The sequence below is a fragment of the Oncorhynchus clarkii genome, chromosome 16, assembly GCF_045791955.1.
Source record: "Oncorhynchus clarkii lewisi isolate Uvic-CL-2024 chromosome 16, UVic_Ocla_1.0, whole genome shotgun sequence".
In the NCBI taxonomy this organism is placed as follows: domain Eukaryota; kingdom Metazoa; phylum Chordata; class Actinopteri; order Salmoniformes; family Salmonidae; genus Oncorhynchus; species Oncorhynchus clarkii.
Window position 1 is genome coordinate 66,701,179 of NC_092162.1, and position 13,613 is coordinate 66,714,791.

General features: G+C 44.1%; 1 protein-coding gene across 1 annotated transcript in view; it reads right to left on the reverse strand.

Moving 5' to 3' along the window:
* The window catches only part of LOC139368942 (kelch domain-containing protein 8B-like), a 162,789-nt gene that overhangs the window by 66,045 nt on the left and 83,131 nt on the right, over positions 1-13,613 (reverse strand). Inside the window, exon 2 of the mRNA XM_071108448.1 lies at positions 12,753-12,917. Coding sequence (XP_070964549.1) covers positions 12,753-12,917 — 165 coding nt within the window. The remainder of the gene's footprint in view (positions 1-12,752; positions 12,918-13,613) is intronic.

Sequence of the window (13,613 nt, forward strand, 5' to 3'; positions counted from 1 at the left end):
TTGCAGATCTTACCAGTTGCAAAACGAGAGCAAATTTAATTTTTAATACCAATCGAGGGCACATGTGGAAAAAGGTTATTTGCAACCATTTCCTTTCTCAAAAAAGAAGGGCATTAGCCAAGGATGTCAGATCAGCATTTTTGAAGAAGCTGACCAGAGCAACACATATCAAACAGTAAACTTATATAATAATGGAACTGTATTGATACAAGGCAATGATTCAAGCCTACAGGCTTTTGAGAATAGGTTTGCTACCCTAAAAGCAGAAGATGAAATCATCTCAGAAACTGAGGAAAAAGTCAAGGAGGGAAATGGAGAAAAGCAGACCCCAACGGTCTCTGTGACCCAGCAGGAAGCCCTCAATGTCCCTCTACCTACCTCACCTGCAGCAGACAGAGCAAAGGACATATCTACAACACCAAGAACACCTGCTATGCAACGTTTCCACAACACCCTCTCTCTAATCGAAGCAGAGATCATAGAACTCAGAGAGAACAAGCTTCAAGAGGAGGACACTGTCCAGAAACTAAAAGAAGAGATTAAACAGTTGAGGGAGGAGAGCAGAGCATCTATTGCTAAATTAGAAAGCAGAATGGCCAAACTGAGTCAGACAAATGATGACCTCAGAGACCATCTGAGCACAACAAGAAAGGAGCTAGAACATAGCGAGAGGTACATTGACACCCTCAACCAGCAGCTAGTCATTATGTCCTCTGAATCTAGAGAACATGTCCACCAGCTTGGCATAACACAAGCAGAACTTGAGACCAGCATGGCCTCCACCACACAGCCGGATGACACTGCACCAGCCTACCAGTCTGCTCCAGCCCAGATCAGCCAACCAGCCTACCAGTCTGCTCTAGCCCATGTCTGCCAACCAGCGTCCCAGTCTGCTCCAGCCCAGGTCAGCCAACCAGCGTCCCAGTCTGCTCTAGCCCATGTCAGCCTACCTGCTTCCCAGTCTGCTCCAGCACAGTGTGCTCCAGCCCAGGTCAACCTACCAGCCACCCTGTCTGCTCCAGCCCAGGTCAACCTACCAGCCACCCTGCCTGCTCCAGCCCAGGTCAGCCAACCAGCCACCCAGTCTGCTCCAGCCCAGGTCAACCTACCAGCCTCTCAGTCTGCTCCAGCCCAGGTCAGAATACCAGTCTCCCAGTCTGCTCCAGCCCAGGTCAGAATACCAGCCACCCTGCCTGCTCCAGCCCAGGTCAGCCAACCAGCCACCCAGTCTGCTCCAGCCCAGGTCAACCTACCAGCCTCTCAGTCTGCTCCAGTCCAGGTCAGAATACCAGCCTCCAGGTCTGCTCCAGCCCAGGTCAGCCAACCAGCCACCCAGTCTGCTCCAGCCCAGGTCAACCTACCAGCCTCTCAGTCTGCTCCAGTCCAGGTCAGAATACCAGTCTCCCAGTCTGCTCCAGCCCAGGTCAACCTACCAGCCTCTCAGTCTGCTCCAGCCCAGGTCAACCTACCAGCCTCTCAGTCTGCTCCAGTCCAGGTCAGAATACCAGACTCCAGGTCTGCTCCAATCCAGGTCAACCTACCAGCCTCTCAGTCTGCTCCAGCCCAGGTCAACCTACCAGCCTCTCAGTCTGCTCCAGTCCAGGTCAGAATACCAGCCACCCTGCCTGCTCCAGCCCAGGTCAGCCAACCAGCCACCCAGTCTGCTCCAGCCCAGGTCAACCTACCAGCCTCTCAGTCTGCTCCAGTCCAGGTCAGAATACCAGCCTCCAGGTCTGCTCCAGCCCAGGTCAGCCAACCAGCCACCCAGTCTGCTCCAGTCCAGGTCAGAATACCAGCCTCTCAGTCTGCTCCAGTCCAGGTCAGAATACCAGCCTCTCAGTCTGCTCCAGTCCAGGTCAGAATACCAGCCTCTCAGTCTGCTCCAGTCCAGGTCAGAATACCAGCCTCTCAGTCTGCTCCAGTCCAGGTCTGCAAATGCAGCTATCCAGGTCTGCAATGCAGCTACTCAGTCAGACCAGGATTGACACCCCTGACAACATCATCATCCACACTGGCACAAACGACCTTCATGCCAAAGGTGAAAATGTATCTGGGGCAGTGAGAAGAGTGGCAGAACGGGCACAGGCTATGTTCCCAACAACCAATATAGTTGTGTCCACCCTCCTACCAAGAAAATACTTCCCAGGAAAGTTGATCGACAAAATAAATCAACAGATCACTGTGGACTGTGCCTCACTGCTCAACATCAGAACAGATCAACACCCCACTCTGACATGTCAACACTTATACGATAATGTACATCTTGATCAGGACAGTATCAGAACCTTTGCCAAGGACCTAAAAGTTGCAACACTTGGCAGGGACCCACACACCCATCACCCCAGCAACAGAGGTCCCCCGTACCACATTCTGAAATAACAGTACCTCCACCATCCCCAGGAGAAAAGAGCCAGACACGGTTTATTACAGCACAGCTCTACTAGACCAGGCCCAACACAGCACAGATTTACCAGACCAGACCCGCCTCAGGACAGCACGACTAGACCCGTCCCATCACAACACAGCACGACTAGACCTGTTCCATCACAACACAGCTCTACTAGACCTGGCCCATCACAACACAGCTCTACTAGACCAGGCCCAACACAGCACAGATTTACCAGACCAGACCCGCCTCAGGACAGCACGACTAGACCCGTCCCATCACAACACAGCTCTACTAGACCTGGCCCATCACAACACAGCTCTACTAGACCAGGCCCAACACAGCACAGATTTACCAGACCAGACCCGCCTCAGGACAGCACGACTAGACCCGTCCCATCACAACACAGCTCTACTAGACCCGTCCCATCACAACACAGCTCTACTAGACCTGGCCCATCACAACACAGCTCTACTGGACCTGGCCATCACAACACAGCTCTACTGGACCTGGCCCATCACAACACAGCTCTACTAGACCCGTCCCATCACAACACAGCTCTACTAGACCTGGCCCATCACAACACAGCTCTACTGGACCTGTTCCATCACAACACAGCTCTACTAGACCCGTTCCATCACAACACAGCTCTACTAGACCTGTTCCATCACAACACAGCTCTACTAGACCTGTTCCATCACAACACAGCTCTACTAGACCTGGCCCATCACAACACAGCTCTACTAGACCTGGCCCATCACAACACAGCTCTGACCACTACTCCAGGGTCGTACAGAACACTGTCCTTCAGAGAAGTACACCACATGATGCAGTCTGGTTTGAGTAAAGTACATTGAAAAAAACCAAAATAATATATATATATATATATATATATATATATATATATATATATACACATACATACATACATACATACACCATGTATCAGTCAGATCATCAGCCTACATATGCTGAGGTAACCTCTGACAGAAGACACCTAGAACTATCAGAGATTAGAGAGGTGCGCCAACTACTGCAACTAATATGCAGACTACTAAGCTAGACAGATCCTTTAATTCACACATGCACACACGCATGTTATTTTATGTGCAATCTTATTCCATTCTTATTAATTTGTTCTTCTTAATTTTATTGACACCGGTATTATAATAATAATTATATGTCATGGAGTGTATGTATGTAATGTATGTACAGTGGGGCAAAAAAGTATTTAGTCAGCCACTAATTGTGCAAGTTCTCCCACTTAAAAAGATGAGAGGCCTGTAATTTTCATCATAGGTACACTTCAACTATGACAGACAAAATGAGAAAAAAAAATCCAGAAAATCACATTGTAGGATTTTATTGAATGTATTTGCAAATTATGGTGGAAAATAAGTATTTGGTCAATAACAAAAGTTTATCTCAATACTTTGTTATATACCCTTTGTTGGCAATGACAGAGGTCAAACGTTTTCTGTAAGTCTTCACAAGGTTTTCACACACTCCTGCATAAGCAGGACTTAGCACTGAATGAAATGAAAAAAGGTACCACTCACATTTGGCTAAAACTTAACAAAGGTACAATCTATTGTGACAATGATGTATACATATGTGCAGCTTATGCTCCTCCTTCAGATTCATCATATTATGATGATCAGTTTTTTGACAATCTCCAGACAGAAATCATTACATTTCAGGCACAGGGCAAAGTGCTTCTTTGTAGAGATTTCAATGCAAGAACAGGTTCTGAGCCTGACTACACTGATGCAGGAGGTAAACACCACATATTTGGACACCCCTCCTTGTAGAGTAGCCCTATTGTAAAAAATCAACATCCCAATTAGAATTTGGACCCAAATATTTGACAGTGTAATCCTACCAATAGCTCTTTATGGAAGTGAGGTTTGGGGGCCATTCAATAAAATGTGGGCCAAACATCCAATTGAAGCCCTACATGCAGAATTCTGTCGGAAAATTCTAGATGAAAGTCCAGAGAAATACACCAACTAATGCATGTAGGGCAGAATTGGACCGTTTTCCAGTAATAATGAAAATATAGAAAAGATCATTAACATTTTGGCTACATCTAAATTCAAGTCTGCAATTTAAAGCACTTCAAACCCAAGAGCTGAGCCCAGAAACGAGCCCTCTCAGTCAGCTGGTGTTGGACCTCACCAACTAAGCTGACACCAGCACTGCTTCAAAAGAAAGAATTCCAATAAACAAAATCATGAACCAATCAAAGGACTCATATTTACAACATTGGAAAAACGAAACAAAATCCCAAAGCCGACTAAATTGCTATCTGACCCTAAACAGAGAATATGAATTGGCTGATTATCTCTACTCTGTCAGAGATATGAAGCAGAGACAGATCCTTACCAAGTACAGGCTGAATGACCACCAACTGGCAATAGAAACTGGCAGACATAAAAAGACATGGCTACCCAAAGAGGAGCGTGTATGTGGTCACTGCATGACAGAGGAGGTAGAGACAGAGATGCACTTTCTCCTTTACTGTGATAAATATTCCTCACAAAGAGATTCGTTATTCACAGAAATGACTACATTTATTCCAAATTTGGACTTATTAAACCCAGAGGAAAAACTAAAAGCACTCATGGGCGAAGGATCAATGGCTCCTCTTGCAGCCAAATATGTATTTTCCTGCCATAGCCTGAGGGACACTGAATAATAACATCTGTATATTAAACAGTAACTTACTTATTATTACTATTATTGTTATTACTATTGTTGTTTATCATTCCAAATAGTAGTGGTATGGGTGGTAATGGTAATGATAGCAGTTTAGTGGTGGTGGTGGTAGTAGTAGTAGTGGTATGGGTGGTAATGGTAATTATAGCAGTTTAGTGGTGGTGGTGGTAGTAGTAGTAGTGGTATGGGTGGTAATGGTAATTATAGCAGTTTAGTGGTGGTGGTGGTAGTAGTAGTAGTGGTATGGGTGGTAATGGTAATTATAGCAGTTTAGTGGTGGTGGTGGTAGTAGTAGTAGTGGTATGGGTGGTAATGGTAATGATAGCAGTTTAATGATGGTGGTGGTAGTAGTGGTAATGATGATAGTAGTTGTAGTACTGATATAATGGAGAAGATGACCATTGTATAAGTTAGTTATAGTTTAATTTTCCATATTTAGATTTTTATAATTATTACATTTCTACTATTGACTGTGACCATTTTATTGTTATTATTTTTGTATTTAATTTTGTATTATTATTTCAAACCATTTTATATTATTATTTGCGATCGTTTATCATTTTGTTACAATGTATATTGTATACATTGTTGCTTTGGAAATATTGACACAATGTTTTTCATGCCAATAAAGCAGCTTGAATTTGAGAGAGAGAGAGAGAGAGAGAGAGAGAGATAGAGAGAGAGAGACAGAGAGAGAGAGAGAGAGAGAGAGAGAGAGAGATAGAGAGAGAGACAGAGAGAGACAGAGAGAGAGAGAGAGAGAGAGAGAGAAAGAGAGATAGAGAGAGAGATAGAGAGAGAGACAGAGAGAGACAGAGAGAGACAGAGAGAGACAGAGAGAGAGAGAGAGAGAGAGAGAGAGAGAGAGAGAGAGAGAGAGAAAGAGAGAGAGAGACATATTTCCCTCAGATTACACAGATCCACAAAGAATTCGAAGACAGGCTATGTGCTCACTGCCCACATAATGAAGTGGAAACTGAGCTGCACTTCCTAACCTCCTGCCCAATGTATGACCATATTACAGACACATATTTCCCTCAGATTACAAAGATCCACAAAGAATTTGAAAACAAATCCAATTTTGATATACTCCCATATCTACTGGGTGAAATACCACAGTGTGCCATCACAGCAGCAAGATTTGTGAACTCTTGCCACTTGTCGTGCGGTAGCAGAGAGAACAGTCTATGACTTGGATGGCTGGAGTCTTTGATAATTTTTGTCTTTGACATTGCCTGGTATCGAGGTTCTGTATGGAGGGCAACTCGGCCCCAGATATGTACTACCCTCTGTAGCGCCTTACGGTCGAATGCCAATCAGTTGCCATACCAAGCGGAGACGCAGCCAGTCAAGATAGCCGTACCCTCTTCATGACTGTGTTGGGAGTACAGGGGCTAAGGTACAGTAAGGTACAGTAAGGTATAGTAAGTACAGTAAGGTACAGTAAGGTACAGTAAGCACAGTAAGGTAGAGTAAGCACAGTAAGTACAGTAAGGTACAGTAAGTACAGTAAGGTACAGTAAGGCACAGTAAGGTACAGTAAGGTAGGGTAAGCACAGCAAGGTACAGTAAGGTACAGTAAGTACAGTAAGGTACAGTAAGGTACAGTAAGGTACAGTAAGCACAGTAAGGTACAGTAAGGTACAGTAAGCACAGTAAGTACAGTAAGGTACAGTAAGGTACAGTAAGTACAGTAAGGTACAGTAAGGTACAGTAAGTACAGTAAGGTATAGTAAGTACAGTAAGTACAGTAAGGTACAGTACGTACAGTAAGGTACAGTAAGTACAGTAAGTTACAGTAAGGTACAGTAAGGTACAGTATGTACAGTAAGTACAGTAAGGTACAGTAAGTACAGTAAGGTACAGTAAGTTAAATTAAGGTACAGTAAGGTACAGTAAGTACAGTAAGGTACAGTAAGTACAGTAAGTACAGTAAGGTACAGTAAGTACAGTAAGGTACAGTAACAGTAAGTACAGTAAGGTACAGTAAGTACAGTAAGGTACAGTAAGTACAGTAAGGTACAGTAAGTACAGTAAGTACAGTAAGGTACGGAAATTATAGTAAGGTACAGTAAGGTACAGTAAGTACAGTAAGGTACAGTATGTACAGTAAGTACAGTAAGGTACAGTAAGTATAGTAAGGTACAGTAAGTACAGTAAGGTACAGTATGTACAGTAAGTACAGTAAGGTACAGTAAGTATAGTAAGGTACAGTAAGGTACAGTAAGTACATTAAGGTAAATTAAGGTACAGTAAGGTACAGTAAGGTACAGTAAGTACAGTAAGGTACAGTAAGTACAGTAAGGTACAGTAAGTACAGTAAGGGACTAAGCATGCACTCCTGAGGGGCCCCTGTGTTGAGGGTCAGCGTGGCGGACGTGTTGTTACCTATCCGCCCCACCTGGGGTCGACCCGTCAGGAAGTCCAAGATCCAGTTTCAGAGGGAGGTGTTTAGTCTCAAGGTCCTTAGCTTAGTGATGAGCTTGGAGGGCTCTGCGGTGTTGAACGCTGAGCTGTAGTCCAGTGAACAGCATTCTCATGTGGGTGTTCCTTTTGTCCAAGTGGGAAAGAGCAGTGTGGAATACAATAGATTGCGTCACTGTGGATCTGCTGGGGGGGGGGGGGGGGGGGGGGGGCATGTGAATTAGAGTGGGTCCAGGGTGTCTGGGATGTTGGTGTTGATGTGAGTCATGACCAGCCTTTCAAAGCATTTCATGGCTACAAATGAGAGTGCTATGGGGCCATAGTCATTCAGACAGATTACCTTGGCGTTCTTGGGCACAGGGACTATAGTGGTCTGCTTGAAACATGTAGGTATTACAAACTGAGTCAGAGAGAGGTTAAAAATGTCAGTGAAGACACCTGCCAGCTGGTCAGCGCATGTTCTGAGTATCCATCCTTGTTATCTGTCTGAATGTTAACCTGTTTAAAGGTCTTACCTTTAGCTCTACGGAGAGCGCGATCACACAGTCGTTCGGAACAACTGGTGCCGGAACAGCATAGAAGGCATTTTGCTCATCTGGTAGGCATTTTGCTCATCTGTTAGGCATTTTGCTCATCTGGTAGGCTCGCTTCACTGGGCAGCTCGTGGCTGAGTTTTCCTTTGTAATCCATGATAATGTAATGGGAATTTTAATGTTTGTGTTTTTCTTATAACTCATTTCCTTGTTCTATTCATGTGCTGTTCTATAAACCAATTTCTGTGTTCATGCAGGTGGTTGACTGAACAAATCCTCCTCTTATCAGTAGCAGCTAGATAGACCATGGCACCACTCGGGAGGCCCTAAGGCACTGCATCACAGCGCTTGAGGCGTCATTACAGACCCGGGTTTGATCCCAGGCTGTGTCACAACTGGCCGTGACCGGGCGTCCCATAGGGTGGCGCACAATTGGCCCAGCGTCGTCCGGGTTAGGGGAGAGTTTGGCCGGGGGGGGGGGGGGGGCTTTACTTGGCTCATCGCACTCTAGCGACTCCTTGTGGCGGGCCGTGCACCTGCAGGCTGACTGCCGGTCAACAGTTGAACTGTGTTTCATCCCACACGTAATTGGATCGCCATTGGATATCACGAAAATTGGGGAGCAAAAGGGGGTAAACATTTTTTTTTGTAAAAACAGCAGCTAGATTTATATTTTCCATGTCATCGATCACCCACGACTCTGAGAAACAGGATATGACAGTTCTTCAGATCACGTTGATAGGATAGTCTTGAAAAGAGCGTGTCCAGTGATTGAACATTCACCAATAGAATGGAGGGCAGGGATGGTTTATCCACTTGGCGACGTAGCCTTGTCAGTAGTGCTGAGCAATTATATTACCTTTGTTTTATTTGATGACTTCATTATTTTATTCCAAGTCATCATTTCATCTCTATAGAGCTGCTGCCTATGCTGTCTGACAAAGTCACTATTTTAGTAGTTCTTCAAAGTAAATAAGACATACTTTCATGACTGCTGAATACCAACTATCAATCACTAAGATCATGTATTTTCAGGTAGAGATACGCCGCCACGCAACAGCTGCTCTCTGTATCCCCTCAGCATCAAGAATTCTTGTCTCTTCCATAACAGGAGTAAAAGAAGCAGACCGGACAAGTAGATGCGCAATGGATTGTGGTCATTGTAGTTAATTAGCATGTTTTACGTGTTAAACTACATCGCACAGTTCAGGCTGGATCAGATTGATCTCTAGAGAAACTGTGCAATGTGCGCATTGAGCTCACGAAAAAAAAAAAAACGAAGAAAATGGAATTCAAATAATTGAACCGATGTCAGTAAATTAGTTGCTTAACTACCCGAAAAATTACAAACATTTTGGTTATTCACGGGGCGGCAGGTAGCCTAGTGGTTAGAGCATTGGGCCAGTAACCGAAAGGTTGCTCGATCGAAACCCCGAGCTGACAAGGTAAAAAATCTGCCGTTCTGCCCCTGAAGAAGGCAGTTAGTTCAGTTCTCCTAGGTCATCAATGTAAATAACAATTTGATCTTAACTGACATGCCTAGTTAAATAAATACAAATAAAAATGTGTCACTCAGCAATACTCGTTGGGTAAAACGCAGGACAAAACAGTCCTGCACTGAGGATGTCTGTATCGGTCAGCTGACACTGAACTACTTTTCTGAAAACATTTTATTTCAATATATTTGATTATTTACATTTAGCAGCATTTATAACTTGTGTCTGATAGTTATCGTAACAAAACAGTTCATCTGATAATACTTGTGGAATATAAAAATACCTGCTTCATTGAAATGGTCTGTCTTTTAATTCCTTTTAGTAGACACTCTTATCCAGAGTATTTTACAGTAGTGACTGAATACATTTTCATACTGCCCCCCCCCCCCCCCCCCCCCCGTGGGTAAGGAACCCACAAGCACAGCATTGCAGGCACCATGCATTACCAACTGAGTCACATCATCACAAACCACTTCATGTCTCAACGTACTCAATTACTGTAATGTACAACTGATGGAAAGTCTACAGGTATAAACCTAGATGACCGGTCTATGTACAATTCAGCAATGTACATTTACATTAAGTGGTTTGTAAGGATGGTATATTAATACTGCACAAAACAAAGTTTACCCATAACTTTGCACTTTTTGATGTAAATATTTCAGGACAGGGTTTTGTTCTTTCTGGATTCCATTAGAATGACATCACAGAGAAAGGAACAGGGTTTTGTTCTTTCTGGATTCCATTAGAATGACATCACAGAGAAAGGAACAGGGTTTTGTTCTTTCTGGATTCCATTAGAATGACATCACAGAGAAAGGAACAGGGTTGTGTTCTTTCTGGATTCCATTAGAATGACATCACAGAGAAAGGAACAGGGTTTTGTTCTTTCTGGATTCCATGAGAATGACATCACAGAGAAAGGAACAGGGTTTTGTTATTTCTGGATTCCATTAGAATGACATCACAGAGAAAGGAACAGGGTTTTGTTCTTTCTGGATTCCATTAGAATGACATCACAGAGAAAGGAACAGGGTTTTGTTCTTTCTGGATTCCATTAGAATGACATCACAGAGAAAGGAACAGGGTTTTGTTCTTTCTGGATTCCATGAGAATGACATCACAGAGAAAGGAACAAGGTTTTGTTCTATCTGGATTCCATTAGAATGACATCACAGAGAAAGGAACAGGGTTTTGTTCTTTCTGGATTCCATGAGAATGACATCACAGAGAAAGGAACAGGGTTTTGTTCTTTCTGGATTCCATGAGAATGACATCACAGAGAAAGGAACAGGGTTTTGTTCTTTCTGGATTCCATGAGAATGACATCACAGAGAAAGGAACAGGGTTTTGTTCTTTCTGAATTCCTTTAGAATGACATCACAGAGAAAGGAACAGGGTTTTGTTCTTTCTGGATTCCATGAGAATGACATCACAGAGAAAGGAACAGGGTTTTGTTCTTTCTGGATTCCATTAGAATGACATCACAGAGAAAGGAACAGGGTTTTGTTCTTTCTGGATTCCATTAGAATGACATCACTGAGAAAGGAACAGGGTTTTGTTCTTTCTGGATTCCATTAGAATGACATCACAGAGAAAGGAACAGGGTTTTGTTCTTTCTGGATTCCATTAGAATGACATCACAGAGAAAGGAACAGGGTTTTGTTCTTTCTGGATTCCATTAGAATGACATCACAGAGAAAGGAACAGGGTTTTGTTCTTTCTGGATTCCATTAGAATGACATCACAGAGAAAGGAACAGAGCAACAACTCTTACAATTCCAACTATTGAATCCTGCAAGATTCTGTTCTTAATTATACAACTACATTTTCTTGCCAAAGCAGAGATGCTGAATTTTGATGTTGTTGCCTGAGCTACAGAAGTCTATATCAGTCTCCCAACACTAGTAAAGGCCCATGTGAAAAACATTTTGTTCAAAACAAAAATACATTTCTTATTAATATATATTTTTTATTCAGATTTTTCAGGGGTGCTTATTCCCGTGGCTTATGCACTTGGCTGTGTGAGGAACAAACAGTCTGACAGGCTGAAATACAATCCCATTCGCAAGCAATATCATTCTAAAAAACCATTTACATTTTATGACAGTTCTATTCACGTCAAGTATCTGGCATACTAAAGCTTGAGCAGCGATATTATCCTGCCTGTACAGTAAAATGTTTGTTTTACATTAAATCATAGAGTTTCTCAATCGCACTGAAAATAGGAACAAGTGCATCAAGCTGTTACTTCTGTACATGTTTTGAACAGAGGATCCTTTCCCCACACTTCCAGAAGGGAGAAACTGATATTGATGGGAAGAAGTCCGGTGTGGTGCTCAGTGTACAGAACACTTCTCCAGGCAGATTTAGATTTAGTTTTGGAAGCAGTAGCATTTAGTTTGACCCTGATAGACTACTGTACCTCCAGTTGTGTAACAAACAACATGAATAAAATAATTACCCTCATCCCTCAGTTAATCCCTGTCATGTGATTCTGCAGCATAAGCCTGCTAGCTAGCAAGCCATTTATCTCTGTGACTGGAGACCAGCAGGTAGCCAGTAATACGGAAACGCCAGATAGATGCACCAGCCGCAGAGATAAAGTACGAGGTTATAGTGTCCTGCTGGCGATGGACTTCACTCATGAATATTCATAAGAACACAACTTTTGAAATATGTTTTTCCCCTACACGGTCATATATTTGGGTATGTGTCTCCACTCCTATTCAGTGAAGGCTGTAGGCCACAGCTGCAGTGCAGGTACCAGGGAATGAATGTGAATGATTGCCTATGAATTTCATCTGTTCTCGTGAAGTATTAATAATCAGATGGATCATGTTTGATCCGGGACTCAGAGAACAGATCTACTGAAGTGAAGGACATGTCTGTCTGTCTGTCTGTCTGTCTGTCTCTCTCTCTCGCTCTCTCTCTCTCTCTCTCTCTCTCTCTCTCTCTCTCTCTCTCTCTCTCTGAGTGAGTGAGTGAAGACCCAGACTGTTGTGTAGACCATGAGAGGGAGCCCTCCCCAGACCTCTTAGCTAGAGAGAGAGAGTGTGTGTGTGTGTGTGCGGTACGATAGAGTGTACATGTGGAGTGTGTGGCCGTAGGTCAGATATGACCAGAGTGACACAGTGGGGACATTGGACAGTAGGGACAGGGATGTGGGTGTGGGGGGATGGGGGCGTGACCTACCCAGCACGTAAATCTTGTTGCCTCTCAGGAAGGAGGTGGCTCCGTAGCGAGGTGTGGGCATGGAGGTCAAGGCCTGCCATTGGTCCTTCTCCGGCTCGTAGACCCTTACTAGCGCCTGGGGCGTAGTGTCAGCTGCCATCCCTCCCAGCGCGTACACCTTCCCATCTGACAGAGAAGAGAGAGGGGAGAAGGGAGAGAGAGAGGGGGGGGGGGGGGAGTCAGAAATGTCTCAGATTGAACAAAAGAGTGGGCGTTATTTCATCAGCTCCCAATTCCACTGCACAAAGTGTTGATAGAATAAAATGAAACAATCACGTCGGCCTTAATTCCACTGCACTTCCTGTCAGATACCGAGGAGAGAGACAACCACATGTCGGCCTTAATGTCACTGCACTTCCTGCCAGATACAGAGGAGAGAGACAACCACATGTCGGCCTTAATGTCACTGCACTTCCTGTCAGATACCGAGGAGAGAGACAACCACATGTCGGCCTTAATGCCACTGCACTTCCTGCCAGATACCGAGGAGAGAGACAACCACATGTCGGCCTTAATGCCACTGCACTTCCTGCCAGATACAGAGGAGAGAGACAACCACATGTCGGCCTTAATGTCACTGCACTTCCTGCCAGATACAGAGGAGAGAGACAACCACATGTCGGCCTTAATGTCACTGCACTTCCTGTCAGATACCGAGGAGAGAGACAACCACATGTCGGCCTTAATGCCACTGCACTTCCTGCCAGATACCGAGGAGAGAGACACACGTTGATACTCACTGCAGAATATCTGGAAATAGATGGATGGATGGATGGATGGATGGAAGGATGGATGGATGGAAGGGTGGGTATATTTATGATT